The sequence below is a fragment of the Bufo bufo genome, chromosome 3, assembly GCF_905171765.1.
Source record: "Bufo bufo chromosome 3, aBufBuf1.1, whole genome shotgun sequence".
Taxonomy (NCBI): Eukaryota; Metazoa; Chordata; class Amphibia; order Anura; family Bufonidae; genus Bufo; species Bufo bufo.
This window is the reverse complement of record NC_053391.1, coordinates 511,326,614-511,353,501: the sequence shown is the minus strand read 5'-3', so window position 1 is coordinate 511,353,501 and position 26,888 is coordinate 511,326,614. Positions and strand designations below refer to the sequence as shown.

The 26,888-nt window shown below is 41.9% G+C and overlaps 1 protein-coding gene and 1 long non-coding RNA gene across 2 annotated transcripts in view; one reads left to right on the top strand and one right to left on the bottom strand.

Moving 5' to 3' along the window:
• Positions 1-26,888, top strand: part of LMO7 (LIM domain 7) — a 155,446-nt gene that overhangs the window by 111,044 nt on the left and 17,514 nt on the right. Inside the window, 14 exon segments of the mRNA XM_040422350.1 lie at positions 1,073-1,215; positions 2,200-2,863; positions 8,139-8,178; positions 8,181-8,308; positions 8,341-8,349; positions 10,552-10,670; positions 10,975-11,098; positions 11,100-11,133; positions 12,803-12,855; positions 13,847-13,896; positions 14,322-14,380; positions 19,966-20,022; positions 22,939-22,964; positions 24,197-24,301. Of these exon segments, the coding sequence (XP_040278284.1) occupies positions 1,073-1,215; positions 2,200-2,863; positions 8,139-8,178; positions 8,181-8,308; positions 8,341-8,349; positions 10,552-10,670; positions 10,975-11,098; positions 11,100-11,133; positions 12,803-12,855; positions 13,847-13,896; positions 14,322-14,380; positions 19,966-20,022; positions 22,939-22,964; positions 24,197-24,301 (1,611 nt within the window).
• Positions 16,800-19,959, bottom strand: LOC120995876. The gene is made up of 3 exons (XR_005777690.1): positions 18,068-19,959; positions 17,526-17,588; positions 16,800-17,000 (listed from the first exon to the last, which is right to left on the bottom strand). It is a non-coding gene; the product is annotated as an uncharacterized LOC120995876 (long non-coding RNA).

Here is a 26,888-nt window from a genome sequence, read left to right as displayed (position 1 = left end):
TAAACTACAGAATCAGGGCCATAAATAATGAGTTTTGTTTGGCTGTTAACCCTTGCTTTGTTACTGGAAAAAATGGATTAAAATTGTAATTTTGCAAAAAAATTTAAATTCTGAAATTTCATCTCCATTTGCAAATAACTCTTGTGGAACACATAAATGGTTAACAAAGTTTGTAAAATCAGTTTTGAATACCTTGAGGGGTGTAGTTTCTAAAATGGGGTCTTTTTTGGGTGGTTTCAATTATGTAAGCCTCCCAAAGTGACTTCAGACCTGAACTTGTCCTTAAAAAATGGGTTTTGGAAATTCTCTGAAAAATGCTTCTAAACTTCTAAGCCTTGTAACGTCCCCAAAAAATAAAATGTCATTCCCAAAATGATCCAAACATGAAGTAGACATATGGGGAATGTAAAGTAATAACTATTTTTGGAGGTATTACTATGTATTATAGAAGTAGAGAAATTGAAACTTGGAAATTTTCAAATTTTTCCAAATTTTTGGTAAATTTGGTATTTTTTTTAAGAAAAAATAATTAAATTTTTTGACTCCATTTTACCAGTGTCATGAAGTAAAATATGTGACGAAAAAACAATCTCAGAACGGCCTGGATAAGTAAAAGCGTTTTAAAGTTATTCACACATAAACTGACACTGGTCAGATTTGCAAACAATAGCCTGGTCCTTAAGGTGACAAATGGCTTGGTCCTGAAAGGGTTAAAGAAGGCTTCTAGCTGTATGTGATGGTCAGGGTTAATGAAAGATTACAACTAGGGATGAGCTAATTTCATATTTTTGAAGTTCATGTGCGGGTTCATGTTGTGGTATTTACTGAATTGCGTTATGGATTACATTACCACGGACCATAACGCAATTCCATGACTGAATGCCTTTAGAGGCATTCCGTTATTCATTCCATCATAATAGAAGTCTATGGGCTGCAAAACTGATCCGTCTGGTCTACGTTATGCTGGAGTCCTCTCCTGTCACTTACTGCGAGTGACATAGCTTTTCTTCTCTCATGATTGCATTACAATACATTTATTAAGTTGTCTTTTTTTTTTTTTTTTATAAATAAGGATTTAGCAAAATGGAAAAATCGCCGGAAAAGCTTCACATCAGATCTACAAAAGAAAAAAGATGAGCGAGAAGGAATTGAAAAGACTGCAAATGAAGGCCCTGATAGGACCTATAAGACATTTAAAGAGATGCAACAGGAAAGGTGGGACCATTGTTTTTACCTCCATCTATGTTTTTATGTCGTGATGTAATATTTATTGATGCTTTCCTTTAAAAAAAAAAAATTGTAAGGCTACTTTCACACCTGCGTTAGGTGCGGATCCGTCTGGTATCTGCACATACGGAGCCGCACCTATAATGCAAACTCTTGTATCCGTTCAGATTGGATCCGTTTGCATTACCATGTTCATGATAATGCAAACAGATCCGTTATGACTTACACTGAAAGTCAATGGGAGGCGGATCCGTTTTCAATGGCACTATATTGTGTCAGTGAAAACTGATCCGTCCCCATTGACTTACATTGTAAGTCAGGACGGATCCGTTTGGCTCAGTTTTGTCAGATGGACACCAAAACGCTACAAGCAGTGTTTTGGTGTCCACCTCCAGAGCGGAATGGAGGCTGAACGGAGGCAAACTGATGTATTCTGAGCGGATCCTTATCCATTCAGAATGCACTGGGGCAAAACTGATCCGTTTTGGATCTGAACGGATCTCACAAGCGGACCCAGAAACGCCAGTGTGAAAGTAGCCTAAGATCGAAGTATTGAAAGTTTTATGTAACACTGCATTTGGTTAACTAAACATGGCTTCAAGGCAATGTACATGCCCCAAACAGATAACCATCTTTTCGTGTGCTTTTTCCAAGGCTACTCTATACAGATTGTGGCCAAGGCTTCCTGGCACAGAATCTGGTCTATTTTAAAAATGGCAAAATTAAAGTGTGGATTCTGATAAGATTTGGAGAGGGTGACTAAAAGGCCACATCTTTCATTTTGAAGGTGGAGGAACACAATGCATGTTTGTCAAAAGCAAACAAAACCAAAATGTATATCTTAAAATGTGCAAAATGTTCCATTTCCTCTCAGAAATCACCAGCGAGGATATGAGTTTACACAGTGAATTTTAATCAATTTTGAGCTGTCAGTTAATGAAAATATTAACAAGAAATTGTATTTTTTTTAAGGGAGCATAGAGAAAATGAGACCCACAACAATGGTCATCAAAGGTCACAACTTCAGCGGATGTATTCATCAAATGAAGATGTCTTTGGAGAGTCCAATATTCCATCCAGGCCAGTTCTAGAAAAGAGTTACACTGTGGATGTCCCATATTCAAGAACAACAGAGGTTTCTCTGTATGCTACTACCCCAAATTATTCTCGCAAGAAGGAAAATGATGGCAACTTAATAAATTTTGATGATGATGAATCAGTTCCTAGTGGTCAGACGGAATCTGAGCCCCAGCCAAAGATTTACAGTAATGCTACGTTCACAGTCCAGCATTCTGAGAAGGCTGAAAGCCCTGAGATTAAACCTGTCACAAAGGCACTGCCTAAAAAAGAAACCTCTGTCGACTTAGATAAACCGTACACAAGTAAGAGCACTACTAGCTATTCCGGAAACAGTTATGTAGTGCAAGGAAACTCATTGCCCTCTGACACCAGCAGTATGCAGAACCAGCCATACTCGTCCAGTTCCCTGAACATGGAAAGCAAACCTGGCCGAATTTCTTCTTCGTTGCCCAGAGGATACCAAAAGACAGATACTTCTCGACTGTCATCAGTGATTACTGCAAGACCTTTTGGTACCCAGTCAAAGGGAATCTCCTCATTTACCAAATCCTACACAGTAAGGACATGATTATGCTTAAGCTTTTCTTAATGGTTTACTTACTGATGAAGACTCCCTTAGAACAAAGGGGCAGGTTTACTAATCCTGTAGATGGTCAATTAGATGAAGTGGCTCACTGCTGTTAGCGGGTGGTACGGTGCTACAAGCTAAAAATGAGGACACCCCACCTCAATGTAATAAATATGACAAAATAGTAATAAAAGCGAGCACTCACTCTATGGCAATTATTCAGATTTAATATATTTCTTAGTTAAAAATAATACATATTCAATATAAAATACAATAGCACGTAAAACTAAATGGTCGACCATGTATCAGGAAGAATTTTTTCTATCACCAAATTTTTTTTTTATTGTCACTAAGTTTTTTCATCACCATTTTACTTTAGGATACCATTGGAGAACTATTTATGCTGAGCTACCATTGTTTACATTGAATGCTATCTGCGACAATCCTAACAGTTTCCTATATATGGTCGAATCCTGTAGATGGTTTAAACCTAGGCAGGCTGTCTAGACATGCACCAGATATAACACAGTAGCTTGGGCTGTATGATGAATTTAGTGTTTGGATCTGTATCAACTATTAGTTGGCTTAGTTTGAGACAATTGCACCAATGTTGCGTCTTAGATAGTCTTCCTTGTGAAGCCACACCCCTTCAGGTAAACCACACCCTTTTGGGGCTAGGCACAGATAATTTCTTTAAGTTCATAGAGGACATAACCTCTTTATAACAAAGCTAGAACCAGCCCTGTACCTCATATGGACCCAGAGATCTCCCCATTCATTGCTCTGCTACATTATATCAAGCAGACAGCTCAGGAGGCGTGTCTTTTCTGCTGCCGCTTGGGGGTGTGTCCCAGCTCTCCCTATCACAGCTCAGTGAGGCAGTTGAAGGATTAAACTGAGCATGTGCGGCCTTCTCAGTGAGCAGGTCAAAGAAATTAGAAAAAAAACAGCAGGTGGCGCTATACAGATACATTTTATTGCAGTAACCCAGTGGCAATGCTAATTTTTAATTAGATGCAATTACAAAAGTATTCAGATCCAGTTGCAGATTTAAAAACTGTAGAAAATTTATTTATTTTTCATGAGACCATCCCCTTAAACCCAAGATGTGATAAATTTACCACAAGTCTTGGTGCGCTAACATTATTAAATTATGGGCCAAATGTTAGTTTTCACCTGATGTTTGGCGTGGCTATGCAAAATGCAATTAAATGTGTTAATCTTAGAGAACAAAATCCCAGTATGTAGCCTACTGATGATTGATATTGGATTATTTTATATATTGGCTACAAGTTAAAAGTAAACCAACGTTACCTGGAAATGTATTATTAAGCAACAATTAGTCTTTGACCTGTAAGTGGTGTAATACAGAACAGTTCTACCAGGCAATTTTTGCCAATGCTATGCAGTTTTTAGCTTTAATAGATAAGCACCTGGTAGTGGGATCCACCATTGTAAAAGCTTGCTCATCTATAGAATTGAAATGATGGTTGGCCAAAATAGTCAGGTTATCTTATGTTTATGGCCAGCTTAACCACTCATCCTTAAAGATGGCAAAACATTGTTGTATTTAACTTAAATTGGTCTCCGACATGAGATTTATCTGGAGACCAGATGCAAGATCCAGCTAATGTTGGCAAGTTCTGCTCAGAATTGGTGTCAGTAGTGGCCATACACATGATTAACAGCAAGTGTTACCAAAACAAATGTCTTATATGGATAAATATCTCATGTGCAAGGGGCTCTCCTGGAATTTAGGAAATAAAAATACCGTATTTATCGGCGTATAACACGCACTTTTTCCCCCTGAAAATAGGGGGCAAATCATGTATGCGTGTTATACGCCGATATTTCATTGCGCTGTATGAGCCGGGGAGAGGAGGGGCTGGAATCCGTAACTAGGGGCGGGGCCCCGGTGCAGTCACTGTACTCTTACAACCGGGCCCGCCGCTCACCAAAGTATTTATAAACTTGAATCCTTATCCTGTTATTAAGCTGCCCTCACTCCCATGTTCCCATGTCCCCCTGTATCCCCACATGCACTTACTTAAGCTTCAATAGCAGGCAGAGCGGACCGGCAGCAGTACGTCACTCACTGACGTTGAGCGCCTGCTCCGCCCCCTTTATGAATGAAGCAGGCGGAGCAGACGCGCGACGTCAGTGAGTGACGTTACTGGTGCCATCCGCTCTGCCTGCTATGGAAGCGTGTGAATCGGTAAGTGCTGTGGGGATACAGGGGAACATGGGAAAATGGGAGAGGGCAGCTTAATAACAGGATAAGGATTCACGTTTATAAATACTTCGGTGAGCAGAGGCCCGGTGTATTGGGGGACACTGTTATGAGGGGATCTGTGGATGACATATAGCAGTGTCATCCACAGATCCCCCCCATAACAGTTCCATCCACAGATTCCCCCCCCCCACCCCATAGCAGTACAATTTGAAATGGACACTGTTATGAGGGGGATCTGTGGATGACATATAGCAGTGTCATCCAAACAGATCCCCCCCATAACAGTTCCATCCACAGATCCCCCCAACCCCCATAGCAGTACAATTTGAAATTTAATTTTTTTTCTGAAATTTCCTTAAAATGAAGGGTGCGTGTTATACGCCAGTGCGTGTTATACGCCGATAAATACGGTACTTAAATATTAGTTTTATTATAAATATGTTTCCTATATACCTTTCATTATTTATTAATGGCTCATTTTGTTTAGGGAGCAATCATTAAGAGAAACAAAAATGGCGGGCCGTCCTATTAATGCACACACAAGCTGTCCTAATCGTACAGGAGGACCAGTTATTTCCGAGCACTAAGGTAAAGGGCCGCCTCATCCTCCTCTCCTACTTGTCAGGGGGTTATGATCCTGAATACAGAATTATTAGAACTTTAACTAATCTCTGTGGGAATAGAGTCCATGAGGAGACATGAAGTATAGAGAGGACAGACTGCGGTAATGGAGACTGCATACAAGTGCTGCTGTTCATTATCCAACATCACCCCCACCCTCCTCTCTACTTCATGTCTCCTAATGAACTCCCATTTCTACAGTGATTTAGCTGAAGATCATATAAACTGTATTCAGGATCATAGAAGAAGATGAGGCAGCTTTTGGCTCACTGCTCTGAAGTAAACATCTCCTCCTGTGTTGATTAGGGACAGGTTTTCTGTGTACTAATAGAATGGCGGCCATTTTAGTTCTCCTAATGATTTCTCCCTAGACAAAACGAGCCATCATAACTAATGGAAGGTATTTAGGATATATTTATATATAAAGTAATATTTAAGTATTTTCATTTTCCTAGCTCCCAGAGAACCCCTTTAAGAATGGCAAACTGTGACGTATGGTGCTAGTTGCTTGTGGTGATGACAGGCTCTGCAGGGCTCTATATCTAAAATAGGCCCTATTTTCTATAGTGTAGTTTTTTAAGAACCTGTGCACTACATAGTGCATAAAAGCACTTTTAACAAAAAGCCCCCACCTTGGTGCACCAGGTGTACACAGCCTGATCTTGTGCGCAGGTAGTTTGACATAGGTTAGGACTATGCAATTCAATAAATTTGATAAATTTGCCCTTTTTTATTTTTATTTATTTTTTTTAAATTTGTGATATAGATTTTTTTCTTCTGGTGCCCGGTATTGGTGCAGGCTGTGTAGTCTTTTAGTCTCTTCACTCTCTCCTGTCCACAAAACTAATCCGGCACTGGAGGCAGGGGACTAGAGACAAAGCGCAGGCTGGCACTGGTATAGTACTGCACAAGAGCTGAAGGACCTGTGATGACATCACTGTCATGTCATCAATGCAGGTGGCGGCAGAGGACAGAAGTGGTGGAGAAGTAACTGTGATGACATGAGGGGGTGGAGCTTTGTGGCGGAGGAGTATAAATTGGAGAAGCAATAGATTTGGTGTAAGAGCCTGGGAACTGAAAGTTTGGGAGTTGTAGCTCTTTCCTCTTAAACCTCCTTACCTTTAAGGGAGTCTGTCACCAGCATTTCACTTTTTTAACCCTTCCCACAGCTCCCTAGCATGCTTACAGTTAATAAAAACGTTACCTCAGGCATCAATCCTGGACTTATAGAACCCTCAAATAAGATATGCAAATGAGGTTTGCAAGTGCCCAGGGGCGGCGTTACTCTCTTAGGTGCCCTGCTTGCTCAGCCTTCTCATTGCGCCCCCCCGCCCCTTCCTACCCTCTGCCCGCCCATCCTTTCCCTCTGACCGCCTTTGTACTAACTTGTTATTCTGCCGATATCCCGCGCCTGCGCACCTCCTTCCTTTGGCCGGCGCATGCGCACTGCGGATGCCCATTCCTTGTACGGCATCACAGTAACTATGCGCATGCGCCGGCTAACGACGCCGATGGAACCGCCTCCTTTGTTGTGTTTTTGCGTCGCAATGAAAAGGCTGAGCAAGCAGGGCACCTAAGAGAGTAACGCCGCCCCTGGGCACTTGCGAGCCCTCATTTGCATATCTTATAAAGATAGTTTTTGAGGGTTCTATAAGTCCAGGATTGATGCCAGAGGTAACGTTTTTTATTAACTGTAAGCATGCTAGGGAGCTATGGTAAGGGTTAAAAAAGTGAAATGTTGGTGACAGACTCCCTTTAATGTCCTCTGCTATCCCAAAACAGCCTGCTGTAATTCTCTCCTCCTATATCTCCTACCTGTAATGTCCTCTGATGGCATATAATAACAGCCGAGACTTGCTGGGATTTGTAGTGCCTCCTTCCTGTAATGTCCAGTGGCAAACTCTTTATAGGAAGTGAAGAAAGATTAAATATTGCAAGCAGGCACTGAGTTTGGTGAATGACACAATCATTTATATTGTAGATTTCTAGTTTTAATTTGGCCGACTCGGTTACATACATGGATTATGGTTTCCATTCTTTGTGTTATAGTATTGTCCACCCACTGTCCCAGGTATGATGTCCACCTTTTTGGGGTTATAAAAGTGGTCTCCCTGACTGTAACTAGGCTAGTAAACATTTTTTTATTTTTATTTTTGTTAATTTAGCAAGAAAAAATAATTGAAATAATTGAGATTATAACTTTTGTCAAAATCACCCAACCCTAATTTCAGTTACACAGTTCAACATGACTGTCCTGAAACAACCAAATTAATTTCTTTCTCAAGCAAGAACCTGAGGGGCCTTTGGCTATAAGACTGTTTTGCATGTGTTTTTTTTTGTTTTTTTTTTAATGTTTTGCAGCTATCTTTTAAAGAAATGGGAGAGTTACAAAGTTGTGATCTTCTTTAGGTGGATGATACCCGAAAGTACAATGGTTCATCACTGAGTTCCATTACAAGCCTGATGTGGAGAAACCTAGCAGTGTCTTTCATAGTGAAGATGAGGCTGACAACATCAAAGATGAGAAGAAAAACACTCGAAGGAGTTTTTCTCCAAAACCATTAATATCCAAGTGCAAAAGAGTTCAGTGACTCAGTCTGCGGCATTTCCCAACTCCATGGTAATGCGCCTTATGGAGCACCACTTGTGTATTGTAATTTTAGCTTTGGTATCTGTGCCCCTTATTTCTGCAGGTTGTGGGTTTTTATTCATTACCGTCTCTAAGGCTATATTAACATATGATGCTTAGTAAGCTAGTATCTTTAATGCTTATAAGTAGTCCGTCCAGTGGAAAGTTTGGCTTTAAATGGGTTGCGCAGTGCAAAGATATTGATGACTTATCTTCAGGATAGATTATTGATAGCAGATTGTTGGGGGTCCGACTGTAGAGTCTGCACTGATTAGCTATTTGAAGGGGTAGGGGTGCTTTTTCAAGTGCTTCTTTGCTTCAAAATTACCTTTGCGCTGTCTCATTTCACTTGAACGGGATGGAGCAGTTGTAATTACACTGCGCAGCCTCTACAAGTAAGACTATGTCGCAGGAAATTTTGAAGCAGAAGGAGCACTCTAAGGGGGGCTCCTACTCCTTTAAACATTTAATTATTGGGGGTGCCAAGAGTCTGACTCCCGACTATCTAATATCAATGACCTATCCTGAGAGTAGGTCATATATATCTTTTCCACTGCACAAATCTTTTATTTCCTATATACAGAGAAGACTACTGACATGTCATGGCAACGTGTCAGAAGTTTTAATCGATGCCAATGAGCAATAAAACACAAAACTGGAAACACGGTTTGTACAGCACGGATAAAATGCAGGTCTCAGAATTGAATAGCTCCTAGATGGGACAAACCCAGACACTCAGCATATACAAAAATATATATCAGAAAATATATCTTTACTGAAAACGATAAAACAAATAGATGCATAAATTGGCAAAGACCAACACATGGAGAGTGCACGAAACAAGAAGTTTTAATCGGTAGGGGCTCCTAGTTCTGAAACCCCCAATGATTGCTGAAATAAGGGCAGAAGCACACAGCCATGTGCTCTGCTTCTTTCGGCTGTGATAGGCTCATCTGTCTCCCATTGACTTCTTTAAATCCGTCTTCAACTGCCGATCACAACTAAAGGGACACATTGTTCGACTGAGCAGTTCTGTCCATTCGTTTCATTGGTTGCTGGAGGTCTTAGCATTTGAACCCCCCCCCCCAGTGATTAAAACTTTTGACGTTTACCAGTATGCATGACAAACGTTTTCCTAAAATGCTAGAAACTCTTTTGCTGTGCGCGGCTTAAACAAAGGTTTCAAACAAGTAAAATCTTAACCTGATGGGATACCTGTTTCCTTGATGGTATGCAAATTTGCTCTCCTCCAGAAGGAAGAACACTGTCTCTAGTGCCACCTACAGGTGTAAGTCAATGTCTAACCCATTAAAGATCCTTGAAACATAGCTATGGGTGGCACTGGAGAGGCAGTTTTTTCTTCTTTCTGGAGGTAAGCTAGTGTTCACACGTTTCCCCAGTATTCATTGTCTGTAAGACCTCCTTTACTAGCTGGATCTCCATGGAGAACCGGTACCCTGGAAACATAGGAGAAGAAACAGAAGAATGGACTGCAGAAAAGGACTACATGCTCCTTCTAGTCCGTCCTTGTATTATTGCCTTTTTATTTTTATCTTGGGATAGATATGTTTATCCCAGTACTTTTCAGGAACCTTGTCATTAGATCTCCTCCAGAGCCTGTCCCGACTTGGTGAGGACCCTACAATCGGCAAGCTTTGTTTAATCTTTGACTACTCCTTTCACAGTAATAAGTTGTTATAGTGCTTTTGGTATAAGGTTTCAGTTTTTTCACAGACTTGCAATAATACAGGTGATGGTTAGGTCCATATTAAAAACAGTAATCAGGAAGTCATGGCTGAGAATTTTTGGAACTTGGTTTCATTCCCTAGCTGATAGATTATTGCATGTAAATTATGTGATGAAATGTAAGAGATAAAATAGGATTTTCAAATTTTCTCTGGGCCCGTTACAGTGATGGTATTTGGTGTCTATTACTGCAGGGTAAATACACATCAAGCGTTGCTAGTTTTTACAGTACATATGAGGACGGTTTTAAACAAAGCAGCCTGGAGTAGAAGGAATTCAGTGACAAACTGAACAATGTGCACTGAGAGCGTCTCTTGTGCGTTCAGCATGACAGAGGATAATTGGAGCGTATATTGTGTACAAGCTGCCTTCTGGACAGGATAGACTTCCTCTCTACAGAGGTCAGACACGGGATACTCAGGTTGTGTGGTTTTTTTTTCTTCCCAGGACCAGTATAGCGACATGAGAATCAGCATTAACCAGAAGCCTGGAAGTAGCCATGACTTTGGGTTTAAAACAAACTGGAACAGTTCAGGGGTTTTTGTAACATCCGTGGATTCAGGTAGAGTAACTACTTTCTTCTTTACCATGTTATTTGTATTGGTGTCATAATACACGATCAAGTGGGGGTAACATTACAACATACTGTATGTAGAATTTTTTTTTTTGGTGTAGTAAAATAATGTCTTTCTATACATTAGTTTTAGTCTGCTAAAGAAATGTTTCCTTCACTATACTTTTTTTTTTTATTGTGTTTTATGAATCAGCACAAGGTTGCAGAGTTATTGTTTTCTTTTTAACTTTTGAATCTACTTTTCATACAATTAGATGAGTTTTGTCATGAGGCTGTGCACTTGTTTACAGGTAACCCCCCGCTGAATTTTCCCATCTGCAAGTAGATGATGAAATTCTGTCTGTCAACGGCACCAACGTTTCATATATGGACTATAATCAGTGGAGAGGAGCCATGGACAGCGCTCTGGAAACCGGAAACCCTTCTAATAGATGTCAGACGAAACGGCAAGAATGGTAAGTTTCACTTGAGATATCAGTATTGTCTGTTCACGTTTAACAGCTTTTGGCAATACTAACTGGAGAATTTTGCCAGTTTTTGAATGATGTGCATTTTGTGAATGAAGAGCTTAATTAGTTATGCAGAAATAGCCCATATCTTTTTATGTTTAATTAAGAAAAAAGAAACCCTATTAATGTCCTTTGAAAAAGGCAGAGTTGAAGTACTGGAGACTTCTTTTCATGCAACTACTTGTTTGCATGCTGGGGGTGGAATATATGCTACACATTTCACTGGTAATATAGAGCTATTAACAGGCGTTACATAAGGCTTGCATGCATTGACGTGTTACTATGCCATGCCGTCTAACATCTTTTTAATATATCTTCATTACACTGTGCTGTATTTTTTTTTATTTTTTTTTTATGGGTCATGAAAATCCTACAATAATTACTTGGGAATCTTTTGTACCTTTTTAGCGCACGATAATGTGCTACTCTGAAAGTGCTATAATTTTAGTCCATACTTTTTGCTTTTTATTCTTACCAGTCCATTAATGTGCTGCCTCTTCGTGATTTACACATGAAAATGGCATGAACAAATGACCTTTTGTCATTCATTAATCAATTTCCCGTAGCAAGAAGATAAGTGAAACATGGGTAAAACTAAAATGGAAGAAGGGTAGCAAGGAAATATAAAAAATTGTTTGTAGGATACTTGCCTAAAGTGATAAGTAGCAATAGATGGTTACTGGCAAAAGCTAATCCAGAAACCTTGATCAAAACTGTGTGTGTTTTTTAGTTCTACGTGTTTTCGTCTTAATATGATCATGTTGAAATCGGGGATCTAAGACCTCCCATTCCTTGTAATATTAAATATCATTGATTTTGTCCATCATTATAGATGTTTTTGATATTTTACTATGTGACTTAAAGGCACTTTAGCTGTATAACTGTATCACAGAGCATGTTGTGTATGCTATATATATGGGAAAAATCCTACTTGTTCTAAAACGTTTCTAATAATACAGAGGGGGTCATTTATCAAAGACCTGTTTTACGCCGGTCCCTTGATATTCCCTGTGCAGCCAGAGGATGCACTTCACGAATGACAGGGTGCAGGCCCTCATCAAAAATTAGCTACATCCTCCTGCCAGTCCCTGCGCCTAGACTGAATCTGCTCCAGCCTATTAGCTCGAGTACATTTCAGTTGTAATTACACTAGTAAGCTGATGCCTCTGCCCCCCACCAATCCCCCTTTTCAGAAAGTGGTGAGGGTAGTTTACAAAAACAATGGGTACCTATACTTGGGCGCAGTGGTGTTCAGAAAGTCACAAACCAAAAATGGCTTAGGTGGTCATGATAACCTCCCCTTATATGAATGGATTATAAATTGCAGTTAGAGTGCCTTTTAGGTTATAGTACTACACTGTCTTATTGCATGTATAACTGCATGTCTGGGAAGGGTGGTAGTGTGTGCGATCTAAACCCTCTGTGACACCGCTTTTGCTGCTTGCTTCATCACTTTGTAGACTTCTCCTTATGTTCGTGTTTTCATTAACTTTCACACTTTGTAATCGCTGCATTGATTACTTACCAATCAGACTGGGGCAGTGAATCCACCTTCCCTGCCATACAAAAGCCATAAAAACCCTCAATCTGACCAGTATGGATAACAACATTGTAGGTCTTCCTGAGAGTAAGTGGATTGATGCAAGCTCCTCCAGATCTCCCCAATGCGTCTCTGACAAACAGCCCCCCTGACTCTGGAAATGTAAGTGATACGTAAAACGGGCAATGTTCTTTTATGTGCTATTATTGTTTAATTGTTTTATGCTGCTCGACAGTCTTTTTTCATAAGATCCACAGTTTGCCTATTGCTGTGACCGAACAAGAGGTCCTAAATTAATACTCTTGAAGAACATAGTGCATTGCTGTCCTACACATTGCAGTGGGGCCCTTGAACATGCCCAACTACAGCAGTTGGTCCTCTCTTCTCGTCTAAAGTATGAGTGAACGCTGGTAGTGTATAAATAACTTCTTTATAAAGCTGATCAGGGAAAAGTATCCTTTCAAGTTCCTAGTGGAGTTTAGTTATATCATTTCTATACATATACATGTGTAGTATATGATGCAGTATATTTGTGACACTCTCATTATATAGCTCAGAACTTAGTTGAGCATTCTTGGCGTTAGGCCTCATGCAAACTAACGTGCCCGTATTGCAGTCCTGCAAACCACAGATCCTGAATCCGCGATACAGACAAGAATAGGATGTGTTCTATAATTTGCAGAGCAGCCACCTGGATGCAGACCACACACGGATGACATCTGTGTGCTGTCTGTTTTCTCCCCCAGTCCCAGAAATGAATGGGTTTATGTGAGACCCTCAAGCAGTGTGGATTGGACATGACTGCAAAATAGTCGTGTGCAAGAGGTCTTAATTCGGTGCCAAAATGTGAAATAGATCCCCCCCCCCCCCCACCGTCACCTACCATGTGTTATTAATGGTGGCCTCTAATGTGGCAGCAAGGCCCTCTTGGGCACCAGGCTTCAGGTGCAGCTACTGCTTCTTTATCCCCTACAGTGGAGAGGGGTGTGAGGTTATAAAACATGTGAGCTGCCAAGAAATCAAACAGAATTTCTAATAAATCGCTCAATGGTGCTGAAAGTACAATTATTCCATCATAGAACTGTGCGTTATATGCCCAATGTCACCTCTCATTGGCAGGTGGACAAATTAGAGATGGTAGAGTCGGTCACTGATCTTTACAGAGAAAAGTTAGCTTCCTTTTATCTTAGCCATTGATTTCCCCAGGGCCAGATGTATAGTGTCCTTCGGCAAGTCCAAGTATTGATCTGGCGAACAGACAGGTGTTCTAACTGTCCTTATGTTTGTGCTTTCTTTGTTAAATGTTCTTGGCTGACTTATGTATTTTGTATGTACGTCTTTCCAAGTGCCACCTATAAATTGATTTGTTAGGCTTAATATTTTAAAAGGGGCTGTGCTCAAGACAGAAGATGAATATCTCAACGGTGTTGGGTCCGACCACCAAGATAGCCATTGATCATATACTTGCCCCCTGTCCTGTTTACTGTTTTCAATTCTTGCACTTTGATCATTGTATAAATGACCCGATGGCTTTGACATGATATTTGTATGCACCGATTGACCACTTGATAAATCATTTCATTGTTTGGCATAGGTCAAGGAGGCTAAAACAAGTAAATGGAATTAAAGATGAAGTGGATACTAAGCAAAAAGGTAATAGTTTCAGGTTTTTCAGGGCCCTCCTATTCAATTATGCCTTCTGTCTGTAACAGAACATCTACGGCTGGGAATAGCCCTTGCCTAGGGTGCCATTCAGAAAAATTGCACAATTTACAGATTTAAAAAAAAAAGCCACACACATTCCTCAGAGTTTGTTGTAAATCTGCTGATATTGGCTGTAGGTGCCGCAGTACAATATGCTTTAGTGATAGACCGACCCTTTCCTTGCGTGGCCTTTGGGGCATTAGGAGAGTTTGTCCTGCCCTAGAGTGGGGGTAACATTGGAGTTGACATCACATACCAGTCTATCCCTCCAATGTGATATTGCCATTTTCATATTTGAGGGAATAGATTTTATCACAGCACTACATAGGGAAACTAAAAGCTTCGTTACTTTGGCTGTTGTGTGAAAATCCGGTGCAGCAGTTCATTATCAGACCGATATGGCACAAATCTTCTTTTATTCTTTCTTTCCTATTGTAGTTACATGGATGACCTTTATTATCACACCTTACATTTCTTTCCCTGGTAATTTCCAAGATATTTTTTAACAGCTGGTTATATTTATTTTTTAAATATTTTTGATAGCTGGAAGACTCATTGGGGGAAAGGTCACTTTTTACTGTTCACACAATGTACCACCGCTTCTAGGGCACGCTCAGTCATTGGTGATTTACGTGTTTACAGGCGCTACCTAAATCTCAGTTTCCCCATAAATGTTCCTAGGATTGCCTTAAAAAAATTCCCTTTAGGGTATGTCCACAAGGGATAAACACGTGTTACAAATGTGCAGTATTTTACAGTTCTGGCAATACGCATGAGGTTATATGCAATCTCATTCACAGGCTGTGAAAAATTCTGCAGCATAGATTGACCTGCGTTGTGGGATATTTCAAATCTTGCTGCGTGTGAATTTATGCTTCTGTGTTAACCTTTTCCAATGCAGAGAAGGTTGAAATCCACTGCATTATCCACCGCAAAGTCCTTGACAAATCGGCATTTAATGTTCTGAAAGGAAAAAGAGATGGTGGCCCCTAGTGTATTACTGTGGTGTACTATAGAGAATTAAGTGGCGATTTAGTGTAATTTCACCCCAATTTATGGGAATATACTTGTGCCTGCTGTGCAGTCCCGGGATCCCTCAGGGTCACTACTTGGTGTCCAGTAAAGAGGGCTTGATTGCAAAGGATCCTATTCCCATAGCGGCATGACCGCAGGTAAGTAGTCCAAAACCGCATAGAAAAATTAACTTTTTTTTTTTTTTCTCCAGGTCAAAAAAGCCACACGTTTTGTTTGCGACCACACCCTTTCTCAGGCCATTTGAAGGTGTTCGCCACTTTTGCTGTATCGATGACCGATCCTCAGAATAGGTCATCAGTATCAGATTGGTAGGGGCCGGCTCCTGCCGAGCGCTGTGTTCTGTTTACCTGCTTGCTGTTAACATTGCAGTGGTGAGCAGTGTCACTACAGCTCCGCCGTCCCATTCACTTTAAATGGAAGGGGCTCCCTCCTATTCAAGCAAATAGAACAGTGTATAACAAAGTGAATGGCACGGCGGAGCTGTAAGTACACCAGCTTGCCTCTGCAGCGTTGACCGTGAGCAGGTAAACCGTGATGAGAACACCGCTGATTGACGGTGGTGCAGCAGTCAGCCCCTGCTGATCTAATATTGATGACCTATTCTGAGGATAGCTCATCACTATAGCAAAAACAAAGGACTCCTTTTAAGTGGCCTTGGGAAACGTGCAGTTGTGAAAAGGATACTCTGAAATCGAGCACTCTTTTTTGTCATATAAGGCCCCTTTCACATGAGTGAGTTTTCCGTGCGGGTGCGATGTGTGACGTGAACGCATAGCACCCGCACTGAATCCTGACCCATTCATATCCATGGGTCTGTGTACATGAGCGTTTAATTTCACGCATCAGTTCTGCATTGCGTAAGAATTGCAGGCATGTTCTATAGTCGGTGTTTTTTCACGCAGCCCCTGGCCCAATAAAAGTGAATGGGGCTTCAGTGAAAAACACATGGTAATCCGGATGCAGTCCGGTTGCAATGTATTTTTTTGGACTGATTGTTGCTAAGATATGCTGTTTTGTAAACCTTCATTTAAAAAAAAAAAAAATTTCGCGCGCGTGTAAATACTCATCAAAACGCATTGCACCCGCTTGGAATGAACAACTGAACGCAATCGTAGACTAAACTGACTGAACTTCCTTGCGAAATGGTGCGAGTTTCACTGAACGCATCCGGACCTAATCGTATCGTTTGTGGGAAAGAGGCCTTAAATGTGAAATGTGTTAATTATTGGTTATTCTCACAGATTTCCATAGATGATTTCTCTGCCTCAATTTATGTACAATGTGGATGTACTCTCACTTATGGTCACATTTAGGGTAATTAATTTTTATTTTATTAAAGGTGTTTTTTTCCTATTTTAGCATGTGTGGCATATCGCTAGGAAATGCCACAAATGTCAGGATGTGGGTCCCCACATGTGCGACCAGCTCTCCATTCCTGATGTGGGGGTTTTGAAAATAGCCAAGCACTGCTTTGCTAATTTCTGGCAGTCCTGTAGCGGGGAATTGGAAGGTAGCTGTGCTAGTGCGGCTTAGGCTACTTTCACACTAGCGTTCGGGGCTCCGCTTGGGAGTTCCGTTTGAAGGCTCTCACAAGCGGCCCCGAACGGATCCGTCCAGCCCTAATGCATTCTGAGTGGATGCGGATCCACTCAGAATGCATCAGTCTGGCAGCGTTCAGCCTCCGTTCCGCTCAGCAGGCGGACACCTGAACGCAGCTTGCAGCGTTCGGGTGTCTCGTCTGGCCGTGCGGGAGGCAAACGGATCCGTCCAGACTTACAATGTAAGTCAATGGGGGACGGATCCGTTTGAAGGTTGACACAATATGCTCAATTTTCAAACGGATCCGTCTCTCATTGACTTTCAATGTAAAGTCAAAACGGATCCGTTTGCATCATGAACAAAAAAAAAGAAAAAAAATTTTTTTTTTTTTTTTTTTGTTCATGGTAATGCAAACGGATCCGTTCTGAACGGATCTAAGCGTTTGCATTATAGGTGCGGATCCGTCTGTGCAGATACCAGACGGATCCGCACCTAACGCAGGGTGTGAAAGTAGCCTTACCTCCCTTCACTAGTATGGGACTCCAAAAAATGGTCAAGGAGCAATTTGTGGATTTTGGGATATCTTAGGCTGGTTTCACACGGGCGTTGCGGATTAGGTCCGGATGCGTTCAGTGAAACTCGCACTATTTTGCAAGCGAGTTCAGTCAGTTTTGTCTGCGGTTGAGTTTAGTTGTTCAGTTTTTTTCCACCGCGGGGTGCAATGCGTTTTTGATGCGTTTTTCACGCGCGTGATAAAAAACTGAATGTTTACAAACAACATCTCTTAGCAACCATCAGTGAAAAATGCATCGCACCCGCACTTCCTTGCGGATGCAATGCGTTTTTCACGCAGCCCCATTCACTTCTATGGGGCCAGGGCTGCGTGAAAAACTCTGAATATAGAACATGCTGCGATTTTCACGCAACGCAGAAGGGATGCGTGGAAAACAATGCTCATGTACACAGACCCATTGAAATGAATGGGTCAGGATTGAGTGCGGGTGCTATGCGTTCACGTCACGCATTGCACCCGCGCGGAAAACTCGCTCGTGTGAAAGGGACCTTATAGTAGTGAATGGAAAGGACACAGCCCTTGTGTGGTTTGCTGGCCTTCTCTTTGGGAACTCTGTTCTGGAGATCGTTGTGGGTTCCCATCTGACATTTGTGCCATATCCTAGTCATAATCCACAAATGTTGAGATGGGAAAACCCCTTTAGCTCATGTATTTTTATAAAAAATGGCACCAGTTGACTTCACCTTCTAGGTGTCGCAGTAAACACCAAGCTCCAGTGTGCAGTATAGAAATGGCTGTTTGATTGCTCATTCTCCATCCCCTCTCTCCTCTCCTGAACAATCTTCTAAGCTGCTTTATGACCGAATCAAATTTCATCAATTATTGAAGCTTCAGATGTCACATTTGTGTACAGTTTTTAATAAAACCCTAATGCAAAATGCTTCTCAGCCTAAAATACATGCGTTTAAAAAATAAAAGTAAAAAAATATCCCAAATGTGTCTCTAGCCTTTAACGGAATGGTGAGCACCTTTGGTCAAATCCCTCTAGAGTATGCAGCACAAATGGAGACTTTGTGAAGCTTCATCAGACAGATCATGTTACATGGTCTCGAGATACCACTGTGGCTTCTAAGTTACAGTGTCGTATTGTTTTCTTGTTTGCGTTCAGCTGGCTGTAGGGACATTTTGGTGCTTGTAACTGGCGCTTCATGACTGGTTTTCTTCATTTGCACATTTTTTGCATGTATCAGACATTAGCAGTACGAGTATGACATATAACAAACTTGAATTGTTTGCAATGATCTGCTGCATGTTAAAAATGAAGCTTCACTTAGATTTACTCTGGTCCTGTGTCCCCTAAAAGAATTACTTTGTCTGCTGATGCAAGTCCACTTCATAGAGAGTCCACGCTGAAGTTTCACTTTAACATCAAACTGCTCCATTTACCATGTGTTATTTTCTAATTTGTGGCTTGTGTATGAATTGCATTTATTAAACCTTTGTCCATTTTGAATGTACTTACACTTAGTAGGAAAACCACTATTTGGTAGTACATGGCGGCAGTTTCATGCTGTCCCTTTTAGGGCACTCAGAGGGTAGTACTGAGGAGCTGAGGTACCTCGCTGATTATATGAATAAACTATTCCTATACTACTTAATCTGAGTACCACATCAGTATGCAGCAGCTTTAAAGAGGGTTGTGCAGGCAGCATATAGGTCATCACTCAGGATAGGTCATCAATATAAAATCGTTGGTGGTCTGACACTCGGCACACCTGCCGGTCAGCTGTTTGAAGGGAAGATAATGCTCCATGAAAGCGCTATTTCTTCATTACACTGCCTGTCGTCTCGGCGGCGCAGCGCAGCTCCTCTTGAATGGAGCAAGTATTTGTAAATGGTTGATGGATGATGATGAGCAGTGTAATGAATAGGAAGCGGCGCTCGCACGGAGCACTGCCTCATCAACCAGCTGATTGGCAGGGGTGCCAAGGATAGGTCATTAATATATACAGCCTGCACAACCCCTATAAATAGGGCCTGTGTGCCCTCATGACATGTCTGCTTTAGTAAACGCTTGTATCCACCGTTAACTAATAATTTCGGAGCATAATTTCTTAGAACCTTGTTGTGCTGTTCCTCTTTCTTAAAATGTATGAACGAATTGACAATGTACCCATCCACCTTATTGACAAGGGGAATGGTGTAAAATTCAGTTGTCAGTTTATTATCTCCAGAAGTAATGACAGAGCAGCAGCACAATTGAAGAGAAGACAACCCACCTGCTATTCCTTTGGTTAATAAGTAATAACTAAAACAGATGTCAAGAGAGATTAAAAAGTGTTGTAAAACTGGATTTTGAATTTAGTTTCAGGGACGTGTTCCCTATGTTTTTTTTTTTTAGAATGGTTATGAAACAGTTATTTTTCACTTTGTATCTCTCAATTAGAACATGAACCTATATCCATGAGAAACTATAAAAGGAGGTCTCAGTTTTTTGAGCAAGGTAACACTTGTGGTCAAGTACTAGCTTCTTTGCTACTGCCGAATCTCCAAAGGTTCCTTTAGGACTAACAATGGTGTTGGGTTCTTAGCTTCTACTGCCACACGCTGAAAGAAAAGTAAACCATTTGTTTTCTCCTTAGGATCATCTGGTTTTTCTTACAGCTCATTGGTCTACTTGTGTGGTAATGGGTGGTGTTGCTGTGCTTTAAACTCTCCTTTTTGTTTGGACCAACATCTGTAGTATAACCCACTTTACAAAGCTTATGGCAGCCCGTATTCAGCACACTCATCCACACCTTTTATAATTGCTGGAGCCCTTATGTTAAGTAGTAGTATGAATACAAATAGAAGATCCTGTCTCTTGTCTTACGTCGAGAACAGGAGTGGGTCCTAGTGTTAGGCAAAAAAGTAGAACAAGGGAACAAGTCTCCCACTGTGGTATCTGTTCTTGGTGAATAATGGCAAACCGTAGATATCTCCAGAACTTTAGGGCCCTATTAGACTGCCCAATGTTCGTGCAGGACTAGCACCGATGGACAATTAACACGTCCATCACCGCTCCTTTGCTTCAGTCTATTACACGGGAAGAAAGGACTGATACTGCTGTCATTCTTCCTCCATTCAGTTCTATTGATTCTCATCAGCACATCCCAGATTACACATTGTAGTCTCCCTGATGAAAGAGGGAAATCGGTCAACAGACCTATCAACTGACTGGCGGCATGATTGTACATGCTTATTATCAGGACTGAACGTTCCTATGAACACTTTTCCCCGATAATTGGCCTGAAAATCGCTCAGTCCTAATATGGCCCTTAGGGCGAATTCAGGCCTAATAATACAAGTTAAACATCTCTATTCAAACATTGATATATTTGTCTTTCTGAAACCCAAGAACAGTTACACTTTAGCATTTGCATCTCATTTATATGCATTTTCCCTATATCAAAGGGGTTTTTCCGTGAACCACATTTATCTATTCACAGAATAGGCGATAAATGAATTGATCACTAGGGGTCCAACCAGTCACAAGACCAGGGTCCCTGAGTCGCCTGTGTGAATGCAGTGGGGCTCATGTATGACCCCAGCTCCATTCGTGGTCTAGAGTACTGATTGCAACGCTGGACTATCTCCATCAGTTCCTTAAAAGTGGCACATGGGCCCCACTACATTTACACAAGGGGACTTTGGGATCCCTGTTCTCATGATCGGTGAGGTTCCCAACAGTTGGATCACCTATCCTGTAGATACATGTATTTTGTTATTGTTGTGCTTTTTACGGCTGCTCATGCTTTCATTGTTAGCAAAGTCACTTTATTTTTCCTCTGATGTGCTATGGATATCGGTCTTTAGTAGGTCACATCACATAGAACCGCTGCGATGGTTCCATAACTTTTTCCGTGCAGTGCATGTCAGTCCTCCACTCAGACTAACCAGCATGTTTGCTTTCCTTGTATCTTTGTCTGCTGTGCCATATTATACATTGCACTGAGAATGGTTTGTGTATTGGAATATGTCTCGGAACAAAATGAAAACTGTAGGAACAGTATGCCATTTAATTATTTGGTTTATGTATTTACTATGAAAGGAAAACTGGATATTTTATTTTGGCCTTGAAGTTTTCTTATGATCAACTAAGATCAGAGCTTAGGGGTGTTGTCAGGTCGGTGTGTGGAACAATGTAAATGAAGCCCTGTCTGTCAGGACCTTTGATCAGTGTCTTAAAGTACAGAGATGGTGATTGGCCAACAGTTGCTTCCGTTACAGTGACCCAGACAGTCCTCTTTTGGAGACCCTTGAACTTGTATGATAGATGCACATTAAAGACTGACCACATTAATGACTGAATATTAGTTTGGTTAATAATCCATGCATGATGCAAGATTCATGCTTTTTCTTACCACATTATAACTTGGACTACAGAATAACATGACTAGAGCATAGCATATGCAACTATGTTAAAATAATGAAAGAATGTGTGCTAACCTACGTATCCCCTGCCACTTCCAGTGCCACTGCTCCGATCCTCCCTGCTATTGCAGACAAAGTCCAAATGTTTTGGCTGCAGCAATGACCTACCCCTACCCCAGGCACTACTGCAGCCTATCACTGGCTTCAGAGGTACATGACTGCTGAGGCCAGTGGCAAAGCCCAGCAGGGGGAATGGGAGTGGCTTCACTAGTAACGGCGGGGGATGAAATGAGTGATACATTCTGTTATTATTTTATTGCAATTCTTGCCTTGACATTTAACTTTCAGGGTTTTGATATTGCAGGCCTATTCACAGGTTAGTCTACCAATATCAAATTGGCAAAGTTCTGATACCCCACACCCTCACAAATCAGCTTTTTCATGGTGGCAGTTATCAGCTGCTGCCTCTGAAGTGAATGGTCGGAACTTTGTAGTTCTAGTACCTACTTTTGGTGCTGCAGCTTCTCTGAAACAGTTAATTGGCAGGAGTATGGGGTATCTGACTCCAGCTGATCCAATATATCCTGAAGATGCCATCAATATGTAAATCACAGATTACCCTTTAAGTAATTTTTAAACAAACTCGAGGAGGAGGCCTTTCTTAATTTTACTTATTCAATTCTTGGAAGAAGCACGTGTAATTTTCTCTAGACAATGAGTTTTATGGAATGGGTACATTATACAGTAGCGCTTCAGATCCATCAAGTTTTTGTTCCCAGGTTTGAAAATGCTGTTGGCCATTAAAAGAACATTTATTTTTTTATTTTTTATAATAAACTTAGGTTGTAGACTTCTATTTATGGTGTTGAGTATCCCTCGATTAGGAGGCCAAAATAGTGTTGAGATTGTAATTGTGTTCTCTGTTTAAATCAACCCAGATCTGTCATTTCCCTTGCTTATAAACCTTTGTGTGTTTTTGTTTTTTTCTTGGCTGCACCTCTACCAGGAAGCACAGATTCCTCAGCACCAGAAGTAAGTTTATTTGTCCTTACCTTTAGCAAATTGCCACTGTTTTAGCACATCAAAACTAGCTTTTGCGACAATAGGGGTTAAAGGAAACCTGTCGCCTCCAAAAACCACCTGAAGCCACCTGCAGTACCTGAGAGTAGCCAGCCGTGTGCTTCTGACTATATTTTGTTCCTGAAGGCAGATGCGGGAAAAGCTCTGAAAACGTTGCTTTATCCCCTGCCAGCGCGCTTCTCTAGACGTGCTTGAAGTCAAAGGGGCAGCCTCTTCACTGTGACTGACAGCGCTTATGCAGAGAGTTTGGCAAACCCAGCCAAACTGCCGGCTGTCAGTCACCGCGAAAGGGCAGGGAAGGGGGCATGGTTACCTTGTCGTGAAGCAAGGAGAGCGCTGCCTCCGTGACTTCAAGCATGTCTAGAGAAGCGCGCCAGCAGGGGATAAAGGAACGTTTTCAGAGCTTTTGCCGCATCTGCCTTCAGGAACAAAACAATTGTTAGAAACACACTGCTTGCTACTCTCAGGTACTGCTGGCAGCTTCAGATGGTTTTTGGAGGTGGCAGGTTCCCTTTAAGTGAAAAGTCATAACCGCTAAAGTTTTCCAAAGATCTTTAAGAACACAAATCTTGCTGGTTGCTATGTGCTAATTTTGATATGTCTCCCACATTGTTCGAAATTAAATTTAGTTTCTTTGGGGAAAGCACGTCATTTAGAAATAAATTTCGATAGTTATATTTAGGGATGAGTGAATCGACTCGCTCTGTACAGTATTAGAATGTATTGGCTCAGATGAGCCAAAGTTATTACTTCGCAAAGTCTCGTGAGACTTCGGGTAATAACTTAAAAAATTCATTTCTACTGTTAGGCCGAATGCACACGGCTGTGTTCCGCAGCCGAGAGCGGTCCGTGGTATGCCGGGCTGGATTCCTGTTCAGAGCAGGAGCGCACGGCGTCATTGGTTGCTATGACGCCGTGCGCTTCACGCCGCCGCTGCTGTACAGTAATACACTCGTATAGATCATACGAGTGTATTACTGTAGTGCAGCGGCGGCATGAAGTGCACGGCGTCATAGCAACCAATGACGCCGTGCGCTCCTGCTCTGAACAGGAATCCAGCTCTCGGCCGCGGAACACGGCCGTGTGTATTCGGCCTTAAAAACCTTTTCCCGAACTCTGGTTGGGTTCCAAGTGGTACCTAGTTATATTGTCTGAAATGCATTGTTTTGTCAAATTAATCCTAGATGCCAGTTCCATCCATTAATGTCTCAACAAGGTGGTCTTGGGACCCTGAAGAGGAGAGGAAGAGGCAGGAAAAATGGCATCAAGAACAAGAAAAAATGTTGCAGGTAGAGGCCTAAACATGATTATTGGTTTAAAAATCTCCAATTTTTATGGCTCAGTTTCATATATATTGTGGTCACTCTCTGTTCAGGGGAAATTAACACCATTATTTAGTTTGGAATCAGTTGTGCCCCTTTTTTTGCTACAAAGGTGCATCTTGAAGGCTATATTACGGTCAGGTGGGCCAGATGCTTATTAGATCAAATTCTTCACCAGATTGGAATGGCTGGCACTGTTATACTCCTCCAGAATGCTTATTTTTTCTGTTTTTAAAAGCTTGTCCCGAATTTTGATATTGGTGGCCTATCCTCAAAATAAGCCATCAATATCAGATCAGCAGGCGTTTTACTCCCCACACCCCCGATGAGCAGCTGTTTTGTTGTGGTGATGAAGATACCCAGCTCCATCCATTGTGTAGCAGAATGGAAGCATTGAAGTGAATGGGAGCATTACTGCGTTTATTAATTCCATCCACAATAGATGGAATTGAGCAGTTCCAGCACCTACTTCCAGTGTTGAAGCTATGACGAAACAGCGGCGGGGGTACAGGTGATGTGATATCCTTTATAGGCAGAGAGCTAATCTCCCACCTGATATTTCACTACATTTCAACCATGTCTTCTCAAAACTTCATGAATCCGGAAGTTTACTTGGACAGGACAGGTGATCAATATGAGGTCGGCAGCACTTAGGCCTCTTCCTAGGCCATGTAATGTCACGGCTCGGCTCCATTCAAGTGAATGTAGCTGTGCTGCAATACTAAATAGAGCAGATATACAATGTATGGCACTGTGCTTGGTAAGCTGTATCGAGGGTGTGATTACTCACAGGAGCGCAGAGGCCTCCTCAAAGAGCTGATCGGCGGGATTGCCGGGAGTCCTGAGGATAGGTCATCAATATGGAAGTCCCAGTGAAATTAAACCATTTTAACTTTCCACACTGTGCAATGCATGTAGTAGCACATCAGACAAGGAAGATCATCTCAACCAGAAGTGCAAAATCTGGCACTGTACACCGCAACAATGATTTTGCTACTGAGAGAAAAACATGCGATTTATACGAAATTGAGCACGCTGATTCCAAATATGAACTCGGAATTTGCCTGACACATTAAGATTTTATGTTATACATGCAAAGCCTATTCAGTTATATTAATGAAATATATTGGAAATATTCCAATGGACATGTAGAGACCTGTCCGGACGCACTCAGGCTGATGTCAGCTGTAAGTATATAAGGCAAGCTGGACAGATTTTGATAAAGTGATCTGTTATAGCGCGATCAGTTTTGAAGCTTGAGATGGATAAACGCAATTGTGTTAATGATCCAGACAATTTCTGCTACATATGTGGCAAATACACTACTGATGATCAGCACAAGAATCTGACAAAGCGAGTTCGTCTTGCTTACAAGTATTACTTTGACTGTAAAATTGGGGATCAAGATAAAAGCTGGGCACCATGTTTGTTGCACTGTGTTACTCTGGGCTAACACAGTGGTTGAATGGTAAAAGGAAAGGAATGGCTTTTGCAGTGCCTATGGTTTGGCGTGAGCAGTAAAGTCACCATTCAGACTGTTGCATAACTAAAATCGCCGGATATTCAAAGAGAAACAAGTCACAAATTGTGTGTCCTGTGAGTCTGCTCTTAAACCAGTACCACACAATGTAGAGAATCCAGTTCCTGCCCCTCCCACAGGAGGAACGGCAATTGAAACAGACTGTTTGAAGAAGATCCTGCTGAAGAAGATGTTGATTGTCACAATGTATTTCTGATCCTGATGAAGAAGATGTTGATTGTCACAATCAGGGCTTTTTTTTCTGGAGGAACGCACCGGAACGGCGTTCCACCACCTGTTGACATCGCAGGCTGCGATGTATCAACGGGGAGGGACTGGGAGGAGGAGCTGGGGGCCGGTGTGTTCACTGTGCTCCGGCCCCCAGCTCCAGTACAGTTATAGAATGTGTAAAATTAATAAGGATTCTATTCATGAGGCCCCCTCTGTAGTAGAACATTCAATATATCCATCCTACTCATAGGGCTGTTATCGTAATCCAGGCCGGCTGGGCAGACGAGCGGCAGTGTCACTGACTGACGTCACGTTCCTGCCCGGCCTACTTTATGAATGAAGCAGGCGGCGCAGGCACGTGACGTCAGTCAGTGACGCTGCCACTCGTCTGCCCGGCCGGCCTGGATTACGATAACAGCCCTGTGAGTAGGATGGATACAGAGGGGGCCTCATAAATAGAATCATTTGTGGATGGCACTGTTATAGGATGGGGGATCTGCGGATGCCATCCCCAGATCCCCCATTAACAGTGCCATCCCCAGATCCCCCATTAATAGTGCCATCCCCATCTGGGGGGGTTTCTTTGCTGGGCTGGACTTTTATAGTCCCCCCCCCCCCCCCAAATTTTACTTGCATCCCTGTTCTCTAAAGGGGCGGTTTTAAGGGGCGGTCATAGGGGTGGGTGGGTGTGCGCGGTCATGTGGGTGGATGTGGGCGGTCATGTGGGTGGGTGTGGGCGGTCATGTGGGTGGGTGGGTGGGGGCGGTCATGTGGGTGGGTGGGTGGGGGCGGTCATGTGGGTGG